This window comes from Schistocerca americana, chromosome 1 (genome assembly GCF_021461395.2).
Source record: "Schistocerca americana isolate TAMUIC-IGC-003095 chromosome 1, iqSchAmer2.1, whole genome shotgun sequence".
NCBI lineage: Eukaryota > Metazoa > Arthropoda > Insecta > Orthoptera > Acrididae > Schistocerca > Schistocerca americana.
The window spans coordinates 423,162,362-423,184,732 of record NC_060119.1 but is presented as its reverse complement, the minus strand read 5'-3'; the positions used below and the strand labels follow the sequence as shown (position 1 = coordinate 423,184,732).

Here is a 22,371-nt window from a genome sequence, read left to right as displayed (position 1 = left end):
TCAATCTCTCCAAGCGAATGCCGGGATTGTCACTTTGAAAAGGGTATGGTCATATTCCTCCATCCTTTCGTAATCCGAGATTCTTTTCCGTCTCTAATGGCGTCGCTGTCGTCAGGATGTTAAACTTAGTCTTCCTTCCATCCTTCGTTCCTCACTTCCTTCCTTCCTTCCTTCCTTCCTTCCTTCCTTCCTCATGTCACAGTACTGCGGTGTCAATTTTTCAACAGGGCATTACTCGCCCATGCGTGGAATGTTTAGCTATGAATCGTGTGTGTAATATCAAGGTACACTCGTGGCGAGCGAGATCCCTAGATCTGTCCCCGATGGAACATATCTCGGACCAGCTGAGATGTCAGCTCCGTCCCCGTCCCAGTATCCAAGCGACCAAGAACATTTGTGGGCCATAATGCCTTAGAAGGTCACATAACGGCTTTATGAAAGCCTTCCCAACTGAATTGGTGCACCCATTCAGGCCGCAGAGATGCAGCGTCGTACTGGTGAGTGGACTTATACTGTCTAGCCTTTTGTAAATTTGACTCTAGTTTGTAGCCACTGTAATAATACCACACATCCTCTCAACCCACAACTTTTCATTTCGTTCCCCCTCCTATTCCGGGTCCTCCGCTTTTTTTTTTTTTTTTTTGCCAGGTAGTGATAAATTAGACCCCTTGAGTTGTTCAGGATTTCCTTGGGGACTGCCGCCTTACCGTTGGCGATGAAGTTCTTGCACTTTGCAATGACCCAGAGAACTATGCTGGCGGGAGTGTAAGGTCCTGACAGGGACACTCGAGCCAGATGGATCACTCGGGCAGGAGTCAGACGAAGAGGAGTCCACAACTTAGGCGGGCAAGGAGTAGGGTGGGGGCTGTTACGTGGAAGGAAGCCAGCTCTCCTAGAGGAGGCAGCCTTGATGAAAAACAGGGAATGACAATCTACAAAACCTGGAGAGATGGATCCATAGCTGTAGTGAAAGCAACCAAGCAAGGAAGACAACTCCAAAAGAAAAACAGGTATGCTGGGATACCTGCAGGTGGCAGCCCCAGCACCCAGCTATCCTGGGTACAGGCCAGTATTCTGTAAAGGGGATCATAGTATTACTCAGAATCTCCAGAAAAAAACAAGTCGGACGGGCAAATTTAAAACAGCCTTGATATACAACAGGAACAAACGACCAAATTGGCTATTTGGAATGTCTGCAGTCCAAACGATACAGAAGTAAAACTAGAAAATGCACTAAATTGACAAAATATTGACATGACAATCATAACGGGCACCAAAAATAAATTAAGAGGTTCTGCAACAACCAACAGGTATGATACACTACTGGCCATTAAAATTGCTACACCACGAAGATGACGTGCTACAGACGCGAAATTTAACCGACAGGAAGAAGATGCTGTGATATGCAAATGATTAGCTTTTCGGAGCATTCACACAAGGTTGGCGCCGGTGACGACACCTACAACGTGCTGACATACACAAACAACAGTTGACCGGCGTAGCCCGGTGAAACGTTGTTGTAATGCCTCGTGTAAGAAGAAGGAATGCGTACCATCGCGTTTCCGACTTTGATAAAGGTCGGATTGTAGCCTATCGCGATTGCGGTTTATCGTATCGCGACATTGCTGCTCGCGCTGGTCGAGAGCCAATGACCCTTAGCAGAATATGGAATCGGTGGGTTCAGGAGGGTAATACGGAACGCCGTACTGGATCCCAACAGCCTCGTATTACTAGCAGTCGAGATGACAGACATCTTATCCGCATGGCAGTAACGGATCGTGCAGCCACGTCTCGATCCCTGAGTTAACAGATGGGGACGTTTGCAAGACAACAACCATCTCCACGAACAGTTCGACGACGTTTGCAGCAGCATGGACTATCAGCTCGGAGACCATAACTGCGGTTACCCTTGACGCTGCATCACCGACAGGAGCGCCTACGATGGTGCACTAAACGACAAACCTGGGTGCACGAATGGCAAAACGTCGTTTTTTTCAGATGAAACCAGCTTCTGTTCGCAGCATCGTGATGGTCGCACCCGTGTTTGGCGACATCGCGGTGAATGCACATTGGAAGCGTCTATTCGTCATCGCCATAGTGGCGTATCACCCGGCGTGATGGTATGGGGTGCCATTGGTTACGCGTCTCGGTCACCTCTTGTTCGCATTGACGGCACTTTGAACAGTGGACGTTACATTTCAGATGTGTTACGACCCGTGGCTCTACCCTTCATTCAGTCCCTGCGAAATCCTACATTTCAGCAGGATAATGCACGAACGCATGTTGCAGGTCCAGTACGGGCCTTTCTCGATATAGAAAATGTTCGACTGCTGCCCTGGTCAACACATTCTCCAGATCTCTCACCAATTGAAAACGTCTGGTCAATGGTGGCCGAGCAACCGGCTCGTCACAATACGCCAGTCACTACTCTTGATGAACTGTGGTATCGTGTTGAAGCTGCATGGGCAGCTGTACCTGTCCACGCCATCCAAGTTCTGTTTAACTCAATGCCCAGACGTATCAAGACCGTTATTACGGCCAGAGGTGGTTCTTGTGGGTACTGATTTCTCAGTATCTATGCACCAAAATTGCGTGAAAATGTAAACACATGTCAGTTCTAGTATAATATATTTGTCCAATGAATACCCGTTTATCATCAGCATTTCTTCTTGGTGTAGCAGTTTTAATGGCCAGTAGTCCCTCAAGCGGAAAGAGCCTGTGCTGGAGTTGCTGTTCTGTGGAAGAGTACTTGGGCAAACAAAATACACTCTTATACCTTCATCAACAAACGAATAATTGGGTCTCAATAAAGATACCAAATGTTTGTCTATCAGTAATTGGTGTACATGCCCCAAAAGAAGGGCGGGATGATGACTCTGAATACTTCCATGATTCTTGCAAAGTTTCTTATACAAGAGAAACAAAAATAATTTTCTGGTAATAGCAGGATATTTAATTACAAGTATGGGTAACACCATTGTGCGAATGTTATTGGTTCTGGAAAATATAAGAAATAATAGAAGATATATACTGAAGGCGTTCTCATTAGATAATGAGCTAAGAACAACAAACCCATAATTCAGGCATAAACTGATCGACAAATATACCTGGTTACATAGAAGCTATGTCACAATTATAGACCATGTAACTGCGAATAAGAACATATGGTCCTTAATGCAAGACACAGGGGTCTTCAGGGGTCCAGATGTCCCTGCAGATCATTTCTTGCTAGACTCAAAAGTAAAATTGTTTAAAGAATGGAAGATATCTTCCAAACAGCAACAAAATAATATTGATGCAACATTTAAAGTAAATATGCAACATTTAAATCACATTTACTTCTTGAAGAGAGTATCCAGCTACTACGTCAGAAAAGGTTTGAAGAATACACAAGTTTATATATAAAATCAGATAATAGGCCTAGATAGTGTAATAGAAGATAAGAAACATGCCTGCTCAAAAATGGTGAATTCCCCAGACAATCAAGATCTGAGACTAGATTATAAAAGGAAATCAGTTCTAGCCAAAAGGAATGTGAGACAAGTTAAAAACCGTAGTTGGGAAAAATATGTTACAGATACTAAACATAGTTGAAGAGGAAGACAAGACAAAGCATACAAAATAATGAAACATCAAACTAAGAACTTAAGGACAATCTGAAAATAGACACAATATCTGAATCTAGCTGGTAACAATACTGTAAAACACTCTGAATGTATGTGCTAGATATACATGTGATTCTGTCTGAACCAGACAGGAATGCAGACTGCACAACGTTGGTGGAGCTACAGGATGCAGTAACGTCTAGCAAGAATTGGAAGACTCTAGTGTGAGACAAAATCACTACAGAGTTGATGAAATATGCACCAAATATTGCAAAAATAAGAATACTCCATTTTGTGAATATGTGATGCCCAGGTGGTCATATACCTGAAGAGTGAAATACACCCCAGATACGCCCAACTTATAAGAAAGGAAACAGACATGAATGTCAGAACTACACAGGTATTAGTCTTCTGAATTCATGTTATAAACTGTATTCTAGAATTTTAACAAAACAACTATCTCCAATCGCCGAAACTGTAGTATATGGTGCCCAACACGGTTTTCAGTAGATAATACTCGGGCTGTACCTTCACCATGACGCAGCTAATAGAAAAACGCCTTGAATTCAATTTACCTACTTTTCTTACCTTCACTGAGTACTAAAAGGTGGTTGCTAAAGTAAATCGAAACAAACAGTTGGAAATTTTAAGAAACAGAGGGATTCGATCTCGTCTTATAAGAGCTGTATAGGTTTTATATGTAAATACCAAACTACAAATAAAAATAGCAGGCAGTAGACATAATATGGCTGAAAGAAATCAAGGTGTTAGACAAGTGTGTTCCTACACACCAACTCTTTTTAATATGAATATCGACAATGTAACCGGAACTTGCTTATAGACAATGAAACATTTCAAAATTAACGATGTGGATGTTATTACTCCACCTATTGCTGACGACCAGACAATTTTTAGGCAGAATGAATGACTTACAAGGACCTGTCTTCAATTTAAAAAAAACAGGCAGTGATCTCAATCTGAACATCTCCATTACAAAGCCAAAATGAATGGCATTTTTAGGACACTAGTCCTTGAGAGTTAAAATTTCAGTTGACAAGCAGATCATAGAGCAAGTTAATGCATTTAAATATTTAGGGTGCGGTACTACATATAGAGCAAACAATGAAATGAAACATAATTTAGACCTATATAATTATTTCTGTGGAACTTCAGACAGAGCACTGGGAAAGAAAATACTGGGAGATACTCTACTAATGCTCGTATAGAAGGTTATGGCTACACCAGCAATGCTCTATGGATGCGAGAACTGGACAATTAAGAAGAGAGGCGAAAAAAGAACAGAAACATGTGAAATGAATTTCCTTAGATATGCGGCTGGGTATACTTTGATGGATAAAAACAGAAATGATGGCATCCAAGCTGAACTGATAATGCAAAACTTAATTAACATGATAAAATAATATCAGTTAAGATGGAAGGAACTGTATGCCAGATGCAATAATCACTAAAGCCATAAAATGCTAAAACCAAGGGACCTCTAGGAAGACAATGAAGAGATGGCTTCACCAGTTCTGAAGGAGACAGAATGGACCAAAAGCTCCAGTCTTTGGTATTGATGTAGCTGTGAAGTTATTCAGCACATATGCTGAAGATGATTGATTCATTCCTGAGGGGAGGTAATTCTTTTCTGGAATGGCAATCATTGAAGCAGCACAAAACCGGTGTTGCCTGGCGTGCTGCAGGGTTCAGTTCTGGGTCCTGTACTGTATTCTGTCTACACCAACGATATTCCCAACCAGGTGGGAGAGGAAATCGCTCAGTATGCGGATAGTGTTGCGCTATTCAAACGTTGCCACAACCAAAACGTCATTATTAACCATTTACAAAGATATTTGAACAAAATCACCCATAGTACACTGTCCGGAAACAGAAAATCAAGTCTTAATAAGAGCCAAGCACTTCTCTTCACCACTGAGCTTAAGTTCCCAAACCACCACAGGATGAGGTGCTTGGTGGGAGGAACAGAACCCATCGGCCTTTCATAATTCAGGTACCTTAACATGTGCTCCATACTTTCAGGCAATCAAAAGTCACACACAAAGGTGAAGATCACCCAAATCCTGTCGGTAATCGAAACTGAAAACGTCTTATATATTAGGTTCGTCCATAAGTTCGTAGCGTTTTTGTTTTCTATATTGCTATTCCGGTTGCTATAAGTTTTTCCATCGACTGTCGATTTTATACTTGTAGTTGACGGCTGGTAATTGAATTTAGATATTGTCATCTTGTTATTTGGAAGTAGAGAGTGGAGGTGTGGATTCTAGAAAAGGAGTACCAAGGGGAGAAATCGGAACATTTCCGACGTATTCTTCTGTTTGAGTTCAAGGGAGGGATGACAGCAGCGGAGGCGGCTAGAAACATTTGCACAGTGCATGGAGATGATGCCACTGGACAGAGCAAAGCAAGAAACCGGGTTTCTTATTTTAAGGACTTTCCACATTCAGAAAAAACTTCATGTTTTGATGAATATCGTTTAAAAGCATTAATCCACAACGATCCATGTCATCTTATTCGAGAACTGGCAAATGTGATGAACTGTGATCGTTTCACCATCGTGCGACATTTGCATAAAATGTCAAAACTCTGGTGTATAGGTACCGCATGGTCTAAGCCAGAATCACAAAAATCAGCGGTTGGCCGTATGTGCTTCTCTTCCTGCTCGACATAAATGGACTCATGAACAATACGGACCTTTTTCTATCCTGTATCGTTACTGATGACGAGAATTAGTGTCTTTATGGTACTGTTGAAATGTAGGGTTTCGCAGGGACTGAATGAAGGGTAGAGCCACGGGTCGTAACACATCTGAAATGTAACGTCCACTGTTCAAAGTGCCGTCAATGCGAACAAGAGGTGACCGAGACGTGTGACCAATGGCACCACACACCATCACGTCGGGTGATACGCCAGTATGGCGATGACGAATACACGCTTCCAATGTGCGTTCTCCGCAATGTCGCCAAACACGGATGCGACCATCATGCTGCTGTAAACAGAACCTGGATTCATCCGAAAAAATGACGTTTTGCCATTCGTGCACCCAGGTTCGTCGTTGGGTACACCATCCCAGGCGCTCCTGTCTGTGATGTAGCGTCAAGGGTAACCGCAGCCATGGTCTCCGAGCTGACAGTCCATGCTGCTGCAAACGTCGTCGAACTGTTCGTGGAGATGGTTGTTGTCTTGCAAACGTCCCCATGTGATGACTCAGGGATCCGCTACAGCCATGCGGATAAGATGTCTGTCATTTCGGCTGCTAGTGATACGAGGCCGTTGGGATCCAGCACGGCGTTCCGTATTACTCTCCTGAACCCACCGATTCCATATTCTGCTAACAGTCACTGGATCTCGACCAACGCGAGCAGGAATGTCGCGATACGATAAACCGCAATCGAGATAGGCTACAATCCGACCTTTATCAAAGTCGGAAACGTGGTGGTACGCAGTTCTTCTCCTTACACGAGGCATCACAACAACGTTTCACCAGGCAACGCCGGTCAACTGCTGTTTGTGTATGAGAAATCGGTTGGAAGCTTTCCTCGTGTCAGCACGTTGTAGGTGTCGTCATCGGCGCCAACCTTGTGTGAATGCTCTGAAAAGCTAATCATTTTCATATCACAGCATCTTCATCCTGTCGGTTAAATTTCGCGTCTGTAGCACGTCATCTTCACGGTGTAGCAATTTTAATGGCCAGTAGTGTATAAGGAGAAGTGAGGAATAATTGAGTCCAAACGGAGCAGCAACTCCCCATACAAAGATCTGCGGGTATGTACATAAGATAATGTTTTTCATCCGGTGGAACATCGTTGGTATGGTGTACTGCGAATTGCTTCCCCGAGGTGTAAAGCATCACTACTGACATTATTGTCAACAACCGAGGTGTCGTGCAGACGCAATCTAAGGACAACGAGCAGTTAGCCTGCGTGAAGTAACGCTACACACTATACAGGGGTTGAGTCGGGAAGTCATTCCACACCCACCTTATTCACGTGATCTTATGCCGACAGATTCTCACATTTTACGCTCTCTATCGAACAACCTTCAAGGAACTTCCTTTCCGGATGAAAATGCCCTCCGGAGATGACTCGACGAGTTCTTCATCTCAAAATTACGTGATTTCTACAGTCCCAAAATCGAAAAGTTACCACAACGTTGACAGATTGTTGTAAATAGAAGCACTCCGTCTTCAGGCCACGAGTGGCCTACCGAGACCATCTGACCGCCGTGTCATCCTCAGTGGAGGATGCCGATAGGAGAGGCGTGGGGTCAGCACACCGCTCTCCCGGTCGTTATAATGGTATTCTTGACCGAAGCCGCTACTATTCGGTCGAGTAGCTCCTCAATTGGCATTACGAGGCTGAGTGCACCCCGAAAAATGGCAACAGCGCATGGCGGCCCTGACGGTCACCCATCCAAGAGCCGACCACGCCCGACCGCGCTTAACTTCGGTGATCTCTCGGGAACCGTTCTATCCACTGCGGCAAGGCCGTTGCCCCGTTGTAAATAGAGAAGGGTAATATATTTTTGATTACTAAAATCTCTATTATGTGTTTCTTTTGTTTTTAATAAACTGATGGTAAAGCGCTACGAATTTATGCAACAACACATTATTGACGTGTTTAATAGAGATTCTATGTACCACAATTACGGTGTGATAGAGTACACTCAGAACAGTGAAGTAGATGACAGTAACAAAGCAATGTCAGACTACTGTCAGTTACGTAACGGTGGCTATCATCAAAAACAAATCACTGCCGGGTGAAGCCGGCCGAATTCTACCCATTCGGATCTAGGGAGCCGACGGGTCAACTCAACACACTCTGTCGTCGATTTTGAGCAGAAAGTCGCTGTTGTAGGGGAGCGCTGTTTTACGAACGTACCTGACGCATGAGGCGTGTGACGTGGTAGGGGGCTTCGCCAGCAGCGGGCGTGTCTCGCTGGGCGGCCAGCTCGAGCGCGCCGTGCAGCTCCCGCAGGCGGGGGTCCGGGTGGCGCGGGTCCCCGGGCTGCGTCTCGTGCAGGCGGCCCAGCAGCGGCAGCAGACGCTCCAGCCGCCCAGCCTCCAGCCCGGTGGCGGCGCTCCTGCCAGCACACCACCAAAACTACACCCTGAGCCTCTAACTCCAGCAGCTGCTATGTTGTAACTGTTCATGTCAGCCCACACAGTATAACCTACTCGCTGAGACTGTATTTGTGCACCCCTTTGTTCAGGACAGGCGTGTAATTCAGAAATACCGCAGCGGCAGGCGCATGTGTCGGCAATGTAAACACTGCCACGAAAAGAAGCACGAGCAGGTAGCTCGGAGACTCTGTGGCAAGCTGACACATGTATCCACCCAGTAAGCTCCATAGTGAGCAGAATGTATCGTGTATCTCACCATTTGTTAAAATAATGGTGGCTTATTCGGTAAATACATTATTTTCTGTTTTATCATTTGACTGGACATAAGGGAAATGCAGTGAGTCCTTTCGCACTATTCGCTCTTAAATTACGAGGCAGGAGTGGAAAACAATGCACAATTTTTTTCTCCTCTGGTATCGCAGATGGAATGCTGAAATTTCTCAACGATACAGTTTGAAGTGTGTGCTACAGAGAATATTTTTCATGTGCAGCTCTACCGAGAGAAGCCTGAACTACGAAACAAACATGGCGGGCTTGTTCCTGATGTCAACTTGTGAAGAGCAGCGAAGCGTAGTTCGTTATTCGACGTCCAAAGGGCATAAATCGAGTGAAACTCACAGTGACATGCGTGGCGTGTACGAGGACGACATTACGGACCGTAGCAATGTCTCCGGGTAGGAGACACCACCCTGATATTCACGGTACACTTTTGAAATGGTCGTACGGGAAAATCCCGACTTCATCGCTACCTCTGAGATGCTGTGTCCCATAGTTCGTGCGACCACTACAACACCACGTTCAAACTCACTTAAATCTTGATAACCTGCCATTGTAGCAGTAGTAATCGATCTAACAACTGCTCCAGACACTTGTTGTCTTACATAGGCTTTGTCGACAGCAGCCCCAAATTCGACCTGTTTACAGGATAAATGTACAGCTCTGAATACATTTTGATCGTAAAAGTTCTATGGACGAGCCGTACACCATCCGCTTTACGCCCTGTAGCTGTATTAGCAAAATAATGTATCAAAAGGTGATCCTGTGGTAGAATAGCTAAGTGCAGACAAGTTTTGCTCTAGGTAGGCACACGCAAATGCAGCTGCCAAGTTCCCGACGAGAATGAATATAAACAAACAGGAAAACATTTGTAACAAACCTAGGCAATGCAGCAGATTTAACTTTTAAGAACAGACCGTTTATTCAGCAAGGTCCAGACTACTACTCACTTTTAGCCCTACATCAGTTTTACACGTAAACAAAGTTAATTACTGAAGTACATCAACAACCCTTGAATTATCTAATGTGTCACGAAAGATGACAGAATCCCTACTAAGATCAAGCCACAACTTGCAGCCAGTACATAAGTTTCTTAGATGTCTGTAACCAATATCCGATAAGCGATCCAAAGTGTCTGTACATAATTAAACTCACATCACTCTGTCGCACTATCTGATGGCAAAAATTAAGAGTCCCTCCTTCTAGACCAGCGACGTGAACTGTTCTTCTCTCTTTTCTGTCCCTCTTGCTTTCAAGAGCACTTCTTCGACCACCAACGTCCACCAAAGTTAGGACACTTCAGCCAGTGAGAGCTGGAGCAGCTCCCTTCAAGTTATTCACATCGTAAAAAACTCTGACATATATGCAAATGGACCACCATTATTACACTAATGATTCTATACAAAACATACATATTCTGATCGACAGGTTATGTCATGATGTGTCTTCTGACACCATTTCTTATATTTTCAAGTACTCATCTCATTAACATCGTCATATTTGCGCTTCTACTCATGTGTATTATAATCGGCATTGACCATGGATTAATAAATCGACTGCCTAATAACTAGATATTGCTCCCTTTTAACAGAGCATGTGTGGAGAACGGTCCGTTTCGACACCCATAGATATATGGAGTTAATGTTATAGAATATGTAACAACAATTTAATATTTGTTGTTTGTGGCGATTATAACTACTGTGCAATGCCATTACCCAATGTATGGTTTACTGTATTTCATAAAATTATTTGTCACTCTTTAAGTGTAAAACTTTGTGGTAGAGTGAAAGGTTTGATTTTAATATATTTATGATCAGTTGGTACTTCTTTTATACGATGTATTGCTTTCTGTTGATTGACTTTGTGCTCTTGTGTACTGTGCGGGTCCTCCTGGTCTCATTTCGTGTTTTAAAGCGTGTGTTGTGTCTGTCGTCAGTCAGCAGTACGTGCTACTTAGGGTCCAGCCACCTGCAGTCCAAACCGGCTCACCTGCGGCCACCTATAGATGCCATTCCGGCATAACCCGGTCGCTCGCTCGTCCTAATCCTCTCAGTCTCCATAGGCGCTCTCCGTACCTGCTCAGTGGAAATCAGTTCCAAACTTCTGGCTTTCTGTTCATATTTGCTCGGACTCAGAAGCCACTTAATTATTTGTTATGTTCCACTTCAGCCTCAGTATTCTCCCAAGACTCGTCGTGTTACAGTCTTCTGTCGTCCTGTTCGCACTTGCCGAATGGACACTATGCCTCGACGGCTCAACATTCTTAACCACTTGTATGTTTAGTTCCAGCCGAGGATTTTTACCTAGACAGGTTACGTTATAGACTTGTGTTCTATGTTATGATGACACTGCCTCTCTCCGCTCCAAGATGTTAACGATATATTTATTTCATTTGCTGGTAGTTTGAGGAAGCAGATATCGACGGCCTCGATTAAGAATAGTTATTGTCAGCAGATCACGGCCTGCACTCATCTCAGACACTTACCAACACACTTAGATACATTCGAGGACACTCATCGCCTCAACCCACACGACTTGACCGCAAACTAACTGCGATGGTAAGAGCTCGCACCAAGCAACATCAATTGACACACTATCATAAGGATTGTCAGTAGGCAGCGATTACCCTGGAATGCAGCCCTCGTCTAAACCAGTGGTACCTATATTAACGTAACATACATTCTGCGATGAAGCATAACAATAAGTTGGCAGTCGAATGTTACAAAGAGTGAGAAACATACCGACAAAGGAGGATATAGGATCATCACCTACCCTTGGATCTCAAAAAGTAAATGTCACCTGGAATTTTATGGCGACATATGGTGGTATCCACCGAGCACGTCTAGAATGTAGTGGGAAGACTTATGCAGGGTGTCTCTAAAAGAATATACGTATCACAAATTATTAGGTTCTCAAAATTATCGATCACTCCTCCACGGTTCGTTGCAAAATGGCTACTCCGCAGCAGAAATCATTTTGTGTAGACAGAATTTCAGTGGAAAGATGTTTCAGGCCGAGGTACCAAACTGATCCTCCGGATGGGTGGAACGTTCATAGATACTATCGACAGTTTGCAGACACAGGATTCGTGACCATCCTCATGTTTCCGACGAAACTGTGGCACGAATTCAAACCGCTTTCCATCTTAGTCCTACAAAATCGACTTCTCGTCCCAGGCGGGAGTTACAACTGCCAACAACAACAATTTGGCGTGTTTTGAGACGTCGGTTGGCTATGAAGCAGTCTTTGGAACGCAATGCAGTGATTCTCCGTGGGATAGATTCGACAGGTCCTTGGTAGGATTCTGGAGGCATGTACCACAAGATGTCCATGCACGGCTCATGCGATTGTAATAAATTACGGGCCGGTTGCCTGCATGCGAGGAGCTGGCGTCCGATAGCATCGCAGATGTGTTTCACAGGGTTCAGGTCAGGCGAATATGGTGCACAATACACAATGCGAGTTCACTGTAACTCTCTTTAAGGAAGCGTGACACGATGACATCGACAATTACCCCTCCGTATGCTTTCATCACCATTGAAGGGAAGCAGGTGCGCCGCAATAATGCTAATATAGTCCACACCTGTCATGGTATCTTCGATTGCTACCACCAGTGCTATGGGAGCTCAAATGTTAATGTCCTCCATAGTAAAACACTGCTTCTTCTAGTCTGCGTCCGTAGCGCGGTGCATTTTTTCGAACAGCCGTTGGCCTGGATGTCAGCGTATCTGATCACGACTATTGCCCTGGTGTAATAAGAAATTTAATTCATCCGCCCAACAGACAAGTTTCCATTCATGCACGGTCCAATCTCGATGATCCCACGCCCACTGCAAACACAATTGACGATGTCGTCGTGCCAACATGAGAAAACGTAGGGGTCGGTTGGTGTGGAGCCCATGTTCAGCAGTGCGCACTGAACGGCGTGCTCCGAAACGCTTGAGCCTGCACCAGCACTGTGCTCTGCCGTCATCTCTGCACAGATCGACACGTATCCGTCTCGACAGAGCGGGCTAGTCTCTGACCTCCACGTTCGCTGATGAGGCGTAGACCTCGAACACCGTGTCACATACTCGTAGTTCCACCATCCCTCAACCGCTTTCTGCACACTCTCTCGATCGTAGCACGCGAAAAGCCAACCAGGTTCGTAGAGAAAGTAAATGAGGTCATTGAACGGGTGATTCAGTACATAAAGGGAGATGAAAATCTAATAGTCTTGGGGACTGGACTGCGGTTGTAGGGGAAGGCGTAGAAGAAACTGTTACAGGAGATAGTAGGAATGAGAAAGAGTAATTGATTTCTGCAGTAAATTTAAGATGATAATAGCGATTACTCTGTTTAAAAACCACAAGAGTAGGAGGTATACTGGGAAAAGGCCGGGAGACACAGGAAGATTTGAGATAGATTACATCATGATCAGAAGAGTAGGCTGAAGTCAGGAAGAAACAATGTGCAAAGAAGTGGGATACGGCACTACTAAGCAATGTAGAGATACGTTTGAAGTTCTCTGAGGCTATAGATACTGCGATAATGGATAGCTCAGTAGACAGTTCAGTTGAAGAGGAATGGACATTACTTAAAAGGGCTATCACAGAAGCTGAAGAGAAAAACGTACAAGAAAGGAAACGGCGAAGAAACCATGTGTAACAGAAGAAATACTTCAGTTGATCGACGAAAGAAGGAACTACAAAATGTTCAGGAAAATTCAAGAATACAGAAATACAAGTCACTTAGAAGTGCAGGGAAGAAGCTAAGGCGAAATGGCTACATGAAAAATGTGAAGAAATCGAAAAAGAAAAGATTGTCAGGAGGACTGATTCAGGATATAGAACAGTCAAAACAAGATTTGTGAAAATTAAGAGCGACTGTGGTAACATTAAGAGTGCAGTAGGAATTCCACTGTCAAATGCAGAGAAGAGAGCGATGGGTGGAAAGAGTACAATGAGTGCGACTATGAGGGGGACGACTTATCTGATGACGTGACAGAAGAAGAAAGAGGAGTTGCTAGGGAACATATATCCAGTACTAGAATCAGAGTTTAGAAGAGCTTTGAAAGACTTAAAGTCAAATAAGGCGGAAGTGATAGATAACATTCCAACGGAATTTGAAAATCATTGGTAGAAGTGACAACAAAACGACTATTCACGTTGGTGTGTCGAAGGTATGAGACAAGCGATACAACATTAGACTTTCGGAAAAAGATTATCCACACAATTCCCAAGATTGTAATAGCCGACAAGAGCGAGAACTATAACATATTCAACTTAACAGCTGATGCACCCAAGTTGCTTTCAAGGATAATATTGAGAAAGAAAATTTACGATGTGTTAGATGACGATCAGCTTGATTTTAGAAACGGTAAAGTCATCAAAGAGGTAGTTGTGACGTTGTGGTTGATAATGGAAGCAAGACTAAAGAAAAGTAAAGACACATTGATACGATTTGTCAATGTGGAAAAAGTGTTAGTCAGTGAAAAATGTTGCAAGATATCCGAACTCTAGATTGCAGTTTATTGGTAAAATCCTGAAGCGATGCAGTCCTTCAACAAAGGAAATTGCTTACAATACTTCAGTTCGTCGAGTCTTAGAGTATTGTTCGTCTGTAAGGGACCCTTACCAGTTGAGTCTGATTCAAGAGATTGAGAAGTTCCAAAGAAGAGCGGCAAGATTCGTGACGTACATTTATCCATCGCGAGAGCGTTACAAATCTCATAGAAAGTTTAAAGTGGGACACATTTGCACATATACGACGCGCTAAACAGAAGGGGCTGCTCACTAAATTCGGAAATCCGATCTTCGCCGTGGAGGTAGAGCTTATATTATTACAGTCGGCTTTCAAATTGCGCCGACCGGTGTGGCAGTGCGGTTCTAGGCGCGTCAGTCTGGAACCGCGATCCCGCTACGATCGCAGGTTCGAATCCTGCCTCGGGCATGGGTGTGTATGATGTCCTTAGGTTAGTTAGGTTTAAGTAGTTCTAAGTTCTAGGCGACTGATGACCTCAGAAGTTAAGTCCCATAGTGCTCAGAGCCACCTTTTTTTTTTTTTTTTTTTTCAAATTACGCAGTCACCACCGTTCAGAGGTAAGGGAAATTAGAGCTAGTACTGAGGCGATCAGACAGTCGTTTTTCTCTCGCGCGATCCGCGAGTGGAACTGAGGGAAAAGGGGGGGGGGGGGGGGGAACATGACTTTGACGCGAATAGTACCCTCAGCCACACACCGCTTGGTGGCTAGCGGAGTATATATGTAGATGTAGACGTACGTGAATTTCTGAGAAAAAAGAGTAAAGCTATATGGAAAGGCAGGTAACATGCAATATGTATATGAAGCAAGAGGGAACAATAAGAGTGAACACCGAGAACGAAATGTACAAACTAAAAAGGATATAAGACAAGAATGTAGTCTTTCCCCTGTTGATCAATCTATACGTCGAAGAAGCAATGACGGAAGTAAAAGAAAGGTTCAAGAGTGGGCTAAAAACTCAAAGTGAAAAAATATCAATGTTAAGATTCGCTGATGCCAGTGCTATCCTCGGTGAAAATGAAGAAGGATTACAGGATCTGTTGAATGGAATGAACAGACTAGTGAGTACAGAATAGGTATTGAGGGCAAATCGGAGAAAGACGAAAGTAATGAGAGATAACAGAGATGTTAACAGCGAGAATCTTAACATCAGAACTGCGGATTACGAAGCAGACGAAGTTAAGGAATCCTGCCACATAAGCAGCAAAATAATCCATGATGAATGGAGCAAGGAGAACATAAAAATCAAACTAGCACTGGCAAAAACGGCACTCCTGGCCAAGAGAAGCCTATTACTATCAAACATAGGCAAAATATGAGGAAGATAATTCTGAGAATGTACGCCTGAAACACAGCATTGCATGGTGGTGAAACATGGACTGTGGGAAAAATGGAACAGAAGAGAATCAAAACATTTGAGATGTGATGTTACAGACGAATGTTAAAAGTTAGATGGACTGATAAGGTAAGTAGTAAGCATGTTCGCCACAGAATCGTCGAGGAAAGGAATAAATGTAAGACTCTGACACGAAGAAGGGGCACAATGATAGGACACTGTTAAGAACTCAGGGAAATAACATCCATGCTACTAGAGGGAGCTGTAGAGAGTAAAAACTGTAGAGGACAGAGATTGGGACACATCCAGCAAATAACTGAGGACGTAGGTTGCCAGTGCTACTCTGAGATAAAAAGTTTGCACAGGGGCAGAATTCGTGGCAGATCTCATCAAACTAACTAAAGGTATCAGATAGATTATATAATGGTAAGACAGAGATTTAGGAACCACGTTTTAAATTGTAAGACATTTCCAGGGGCACATGTGGACTCTGACCACAATCTATTGGTTATGAACTGTAAAACTGAAGAAACTGCAAAAGGGTGGGAATTTAAGGAGATGGGACCTGGATAAGCTGAAAGAACCAGAGATTGTACAGAGTTTCAGGGAGAGCATAAGGGAACAATTGACGGGAATGGGGGGAAGAAACACAGTAGAAGAAAGATGGGTAGCTTTGAGGGATGAAATAGTGAAGGCAGCAGAGGATCAAATAGGTAAAAAGACGAGGGCTAGTAGAAACCCTTGGGTAACAGAAGAAACATTGAATTTAATTGATGAAAGGAGAAAATATAAAAATGCAGTAAATGAAGCAGACAAAAAAGAATACAAACGTCTCAAAAATGAGATCGACAGGAAGTGCAAAATGGCTAAGCAGGGATGGCTAGAGGACAAATGTAAGGATGTAGAGGCTCATCTCATGAGGGGTAAGATAGATACTGCCTACAGGAAAATTAAAGAGACCTTTGGAGAAAGGAGAACCACTTGCATGAATATCAAGAGCTTTGATGGAAACCCAGTTCTAAACAAAGAAGGGAAAGCAGAAAGGTGGAAGGAGTATATAGAGGGTCTATACAAGGGCGATGTACTTGAGGACAGTATTATGGAAATGGAAGAGGATGTAGATGAAGATGAAATGGGAGATATGATACTGCGTGAAGAATTTGACAGAGCACTGAAAGACCTGAGTCGAAACAAGGCCCCCGGAGTAGACGACATTCCATTAGACCTACTGACGGCCTTGGGAGAGCCGGTCCTGACAAAACTCTACCATCTGGTGAGCAAGGTGTATGAGACAGGCGAAATACCCCCAAACTTCAAGAAGAATATAATAATCCCAATCCCAAAGAAAGCAGGTGTTGACAGATGTGAAAATTACCGAACTATCAGTCTAATAAGTCACAGCTGCAAAATACTAACGCGAATTCTTTACAGACGAATGGAAAAACTTATAGAAGCCGACCTCGGGGAAGATCAGGTTGGATTCCGTAGAAATGTTGGAACACGTGAGGCAATACTGACCCTACGACTTATCTTAGAAGAAAGATTAAGGAAAGGCAAACCTACGTTTCTAGCATTTGTAGACTTAGAGAAAGCCTTTGACAACGTTGACTGGAATACTCTCTTTCAAATTCTGAAGGTGGCAGGGGTAAAATACAGAGAGCGAAAGGCTATTTACAATTTGTACAGAAACCAGATGGCAGTTATAAGAGTCGAGGGACATCAGAGGGAAGCAGTGGTTGGGAAGGGAGTGAGACAGGGTTGTACCCTCTCCCCGATGTTATTCAATCTGTATATTGAGCAAGCAATAAAGGAAACAAAAGAAAAGTTCGAAGTACGTATTAAAATCCATGGAGAAGAAATAAAAACTTTGAGGTTCGCCGATGACATTGTAATTCTGTCAGAGACAGCAAAGGACTTGGAAGAGCAGTTGAACGGAATGGACAGTGTCTTGAAAGGTAGGGTATAAGATGAACATCAACAAAAGCAAAACGAGGATAATCGAATGTAGTCGAGTTAAGTCGGGTGATGCTGAGGGAATTAGATTAGGAAATGAGACACTTAAAGTAGTAAAGGAGTTTTGCTATTTGGGGAGCAAAATAACTGATGATGGTCGAAGTAGAGAGGATATAAAATGTAGACTGGCAATGGCAAGGAAAGCGTTTCTTAAGAAGAGAAATTTGTTAACATCGAGTATAGATTTAAGTGTCAGGAAGTCGTTTATCAAAGTATTTGTATGAAGTGTAGCCATGTATGCAAGTGAAACGTGGACGATAAATAGCTCAGACAAGAAGAGAATAGAAGCTTTCGAAATGTGGTGCTACAGAAGAATGCTGAAGATTAGATGGGTTGATCACATAACTAATGAGGAGGTATTGAATAGAATTGGGGAGAAGAGGAGCTTGTGGCACAACTTGACTAGAAGATGGGATCGGTTGGTAGGACACGTTCTGAGACATCGAGGGATCACCAATTTAGTATTGGAGGGCAGCGTGGAGGTTAAAAATCGTAGAGGGAGACCAAGAGATGAATACACTAAGCAGATTCAGAAGGATGTAGGTTGCAGTAGGTACTGGGAGATGAAGCAGCTTGCACAGGAGAGAGTAGCATGGAGAGCTGCATCAAACCAGTCTCAGGACTGAAGACCACAATAACAACAACTCATCAAACCAGTCAGAAGACTCACGAATCAAAAAAAGGGGGAGGGGTGGAGGCGAGAGCATTTGCGGTACTCACATATTGGCAGCCATTGCGATAACGGCAGCCCGGCTAATCCTGTTGATATTGCAGACGGCGAGCGCGGGGAAGGGGACGCTCCAGATAGGGTGCGTGGTGGACTCGACGGTAGTGGCGGTCGGCGTGTCCTGGTAGTCGCGGTACACGGCCAGGATGTAGCGCGCGCACCACACGCCCGCCGCCACTTGCACGACCGCCCATAGGAGCCTGCAACGCACAGGACAGCACTTAACGGCGGTGAAAGCAATGCTGTTTAAAGTATCAACTGGCAGTCTTGTAGGTTGAGAACTTACACAGTTCTGATCCCTCGTGAGGGATGAATTCAGTGTTCCTATGTATTAATTGCACCAAAAATTTTAAACCGTTAGGCAGGATGATCAAGAACATACACACGCCGGCCGCAGTGGCCGTGCGGTTCTAGGCGCTACAGTCTGGAGCCGAACGACCGCTACGGTCGCAGGTTCGAATCCTGCCTCGGGCATGGATGTGTGTGATGTCCTTAGGTCCTCAGAAGTTGAGTCGCATAGTGCTCAGAGCCATTTGAAGCATTTATATACACACGTACACCGTCTGTCCAAGAAGTTGCGAGACTGATTTTATTCCTGGTGGAAAGCGACATTAGATGTCAGCAACAGTAACTATGGCGGAAGCTTCAACTAACAACTCCAAACAGCCCCTGGACTTAATCTTAAGCACACCATGCGAAAAATTGAGTTACCTCCAAGAGACATATCGCTAATACCGTGTAACACCATAACTGGTCTTGATAGTGGCCCCGGTTCTCTGAGACGTGGGTTTAAAGTTTCTCTACGTATACCATAATCCAACTGAAGACACTCATTGATGATTAGATCCTGCAGAGCTAATAAACTGGGGGATGCTGACTGATACCTTTCACCTTCTGTCCCAAATAGGCCGGCCGGAGTGGCCGAGCGGTTCTAGGCGCTATAGTCTGGAACCGCGCGACCGCTGTGGTCACAGGTTCGAATCCTGCCTCGGGAATGGATGTGTGTGATGTCGTTAGGTTTAAGTAGTTCTAAGTTCTAGGGGACTGATGACCTCAGCAGTTAAGTCCCATAGTGCTCAGAGCCATTTTGTCCCAAATAGTCTTATACATTTTTTACGAAATTCAGATCGGCTGATTTAGTGACCCAGTCGAGCTGCAATTGGGGGCTTCGATGTGCGTCAAATCAGGGACGTACGCATGTAGAATTGTGAACATGCCTTGGAACACTTGAGCGACCACTGCAGTGACATCATAAAAATGTAGAAGAAAGGGCAAGACATTGCCGCCGATAAAGTTGAGATAAGTGCCCTGGTTCATGTTCACGCTAACGTGAATGGGTGGGCCAAGTCAGTATACGAAAAACGCTCCCAAAAAATTTCAGAATCGTCTCCCGCCTGAACTACACACTACACAAACTTTTCGTTAAACGCCTGATTGGAACGTCGGTGCACTGAACGCCTTGCTTTATTTCAGAAGAGCTAAAAACCACGACTCATCGGGCAGTATTACACGCCACAGTCAGTTACTGACCATTTTCCGTGTTGTTTGGCCCACTGCATACGTGCAGCTTTGCGCGTCGCTTCGAGCAATGGCTTTCTGAGAGGTAAACTACTCAAAATGTCCTTTGCTTACACTAGCCTTCATACTTTTAGCTTGTAAAATTGGTTGAGGTCAATCCGTATTCAATGACAACAGCAATTCCTGCCTTGTTTGAAACCGATTGTCATTGACAAAACGTGGCACACGTCTTCGGGCCCTGCCAGTTAGGCCCTTTTTATGATCACTGTCCTCACATCGTATTATACACTCCTGGAAATGGAAAAAAGAACACATTGACACCGGTGTGTCAGACCCACCATACTTGCTCCGGACACTGCGAGAGGGCTGTACAAGCAATGATCACACGCACGGCACAGCGGACACACCAGGAACCGCGGTGTTGGCCGCCGAATGGCGCTAGCTGCGCAGCATTTGTGCACCGCCGCCGTCAGTGTCAGCCAGTTTGCCGTGGCATACGGAGCTCCATCGCAGTCTTTAACACTGGTAGCATGCCGCGACACCGTGGACGTGAACCGTATGTGCAGTTGACGGACTTTGAGCGAGGGCGTATACTGGGCATGCGGGAGGCCGGGTGGACGTACCGCCGAATTGCTCAACACGTGGGGCGTGAGGTCTCCACAGTACATCGATGTTGTCGCCAGTGGTCGGCGGAAGGTGCACGTGCCCGTTGACCTGGGACCGGACCGCAGCGACGCACGGATGCACGCCAAGACCGTAGGATCCTACGCAGTGCCGTAGGGGACCGCACCGCCACTTCCCAGCAAATTAGGGACACTGTTGCTCCTGGGGTATCGGCGAGGACCATTCGCAACCGTCTCCATGAAGCTGGGCTACGGTCCCGCACACCGTTAGGCCGTCTTCCGCTCACGCCCCAACATCGTGCAGCCCGCCTCCAGTGGTGTCGCGACAGGCGTGAATGGAGGGACGAATGGAGACGTGTCGTCTTCAGCGATGAGAGTCGCTTCTGCCTTGGTGCCAATGATGGTCGTATGCGTGTTTGGCGCCGTGCAGGTGAGCGCCACAATCAGGACTGCATACGACCGAGGCACACAGGGCCAACACCCGGCATCATGGTGTGGGGAACGATCTCCTACACTGGCCGTACACCACTGGTGATCGTCGAGGGGACACTGAATAGTGCACGGTACATCCAAACCGTCATCGAACCCATCGTTCTACCATTCCTAGACCGGCAAGGGAACTTGCTGTTCCAACAGGACAATGCACGTCCGCATGTATCCCGTGCCACCCAACGTGCTCTAGAAGGTGTAAGTCAACTACCCTGGCCAGCAAGATCTCCGGATCTGTCCCCCATTGAGCATGTTTGGGACTGGATGAAGCGTCGTCTCACGCGGTCTGCACGTCCAGCACGAACGCTGGTCCAACTGAGGCGCCAGCTGGAAATGGCATGGCAAGCCGTTCCACAGGACTACATCCAGCATCTCTACGATCGTCTCCTTGGGAGAATAGCAGCCTGCATTGCTGCGAAAGGTGGATATACACTGTACTAGTGCCGACATTGTGCATGCTCTGTTGCCTGTGTCTATGTGCCTGTGGTTCTGTCAGTGTGATCATGTGATGTATCTGACCCCAGGAATGTGTCAATAAAGTTTCCCCTTCCTGGGACAATGAATTCACGGTGTTCTTATTTCAATTTCCAGGAGTGTATGACTGCGAGTGGTACATCCTTACTCGTAAACACGTTGCAAATCAGGCATTATCATTAACGGTGTGGTCATAGGTACATTCAAAAACCAATAGCTCCTTTCTCCAATTCTGTCGCATCTCCACGTCGGCACATATTACTGCGCTACTTCCATATAAACGACGAACAAACACAAACACCCACACACACACACACAAGCCACTTCACTGCCATGACCGCTTCGTACCGGTTCCAGACTATCTACAGCGAACAAAATCGATCTATCAGTGTGCTCTTTTAAGGCGGAGACTGATACGAGGGTTGTCCACAAAGTAAGTTCCGTTTCTGTTTCCATCCCCGGCAGCGCTTCGATAGCAGTTTCGAGCATGCGCGGCAGTTACTCTGACTCAAGGAGAAGACATGTACACCATTTTCAGATCGCTGCTGCCGACATGTGCCTTGCAGTGCTTCTTTATAATGTCAGACGTAATTGAAAATGCCGCCGCGTGAGAAATCAGATCTGTGATTCGTTTTATAAATACAAAGAA

The 22,371-nt window shown here is 45.0% G+C and overlaps 1 protein-coding gene across 1 annotated transcript in view; it reads right to left on the bottom strand.

The window, feature by feature from the left end:
- The window catches only part of LOC124557027 (sodium channel protein Nach-like), a 220,649-nt gene that overhangs the window by 181,705 nt on the left and 16,573 nt on the right, over positions 1–22,371 (bottom strand). The window contains exons 2-3 of the mRNA XM_047130894.1: positions 18,612–18,818; positions 8,504–8,702 (exon numbers count right to left, since the gene is read on the bottom strand). Of these exons, the coding sequence (XP_046986850.1) occupies positions 8,504–8,702; positions 18,612–18,818 (406 nt within the window). The remainder of the gene's footprint in view (positions 1–8,503; positions 8,703–18,611; positions 18,819–22,371) is intronic.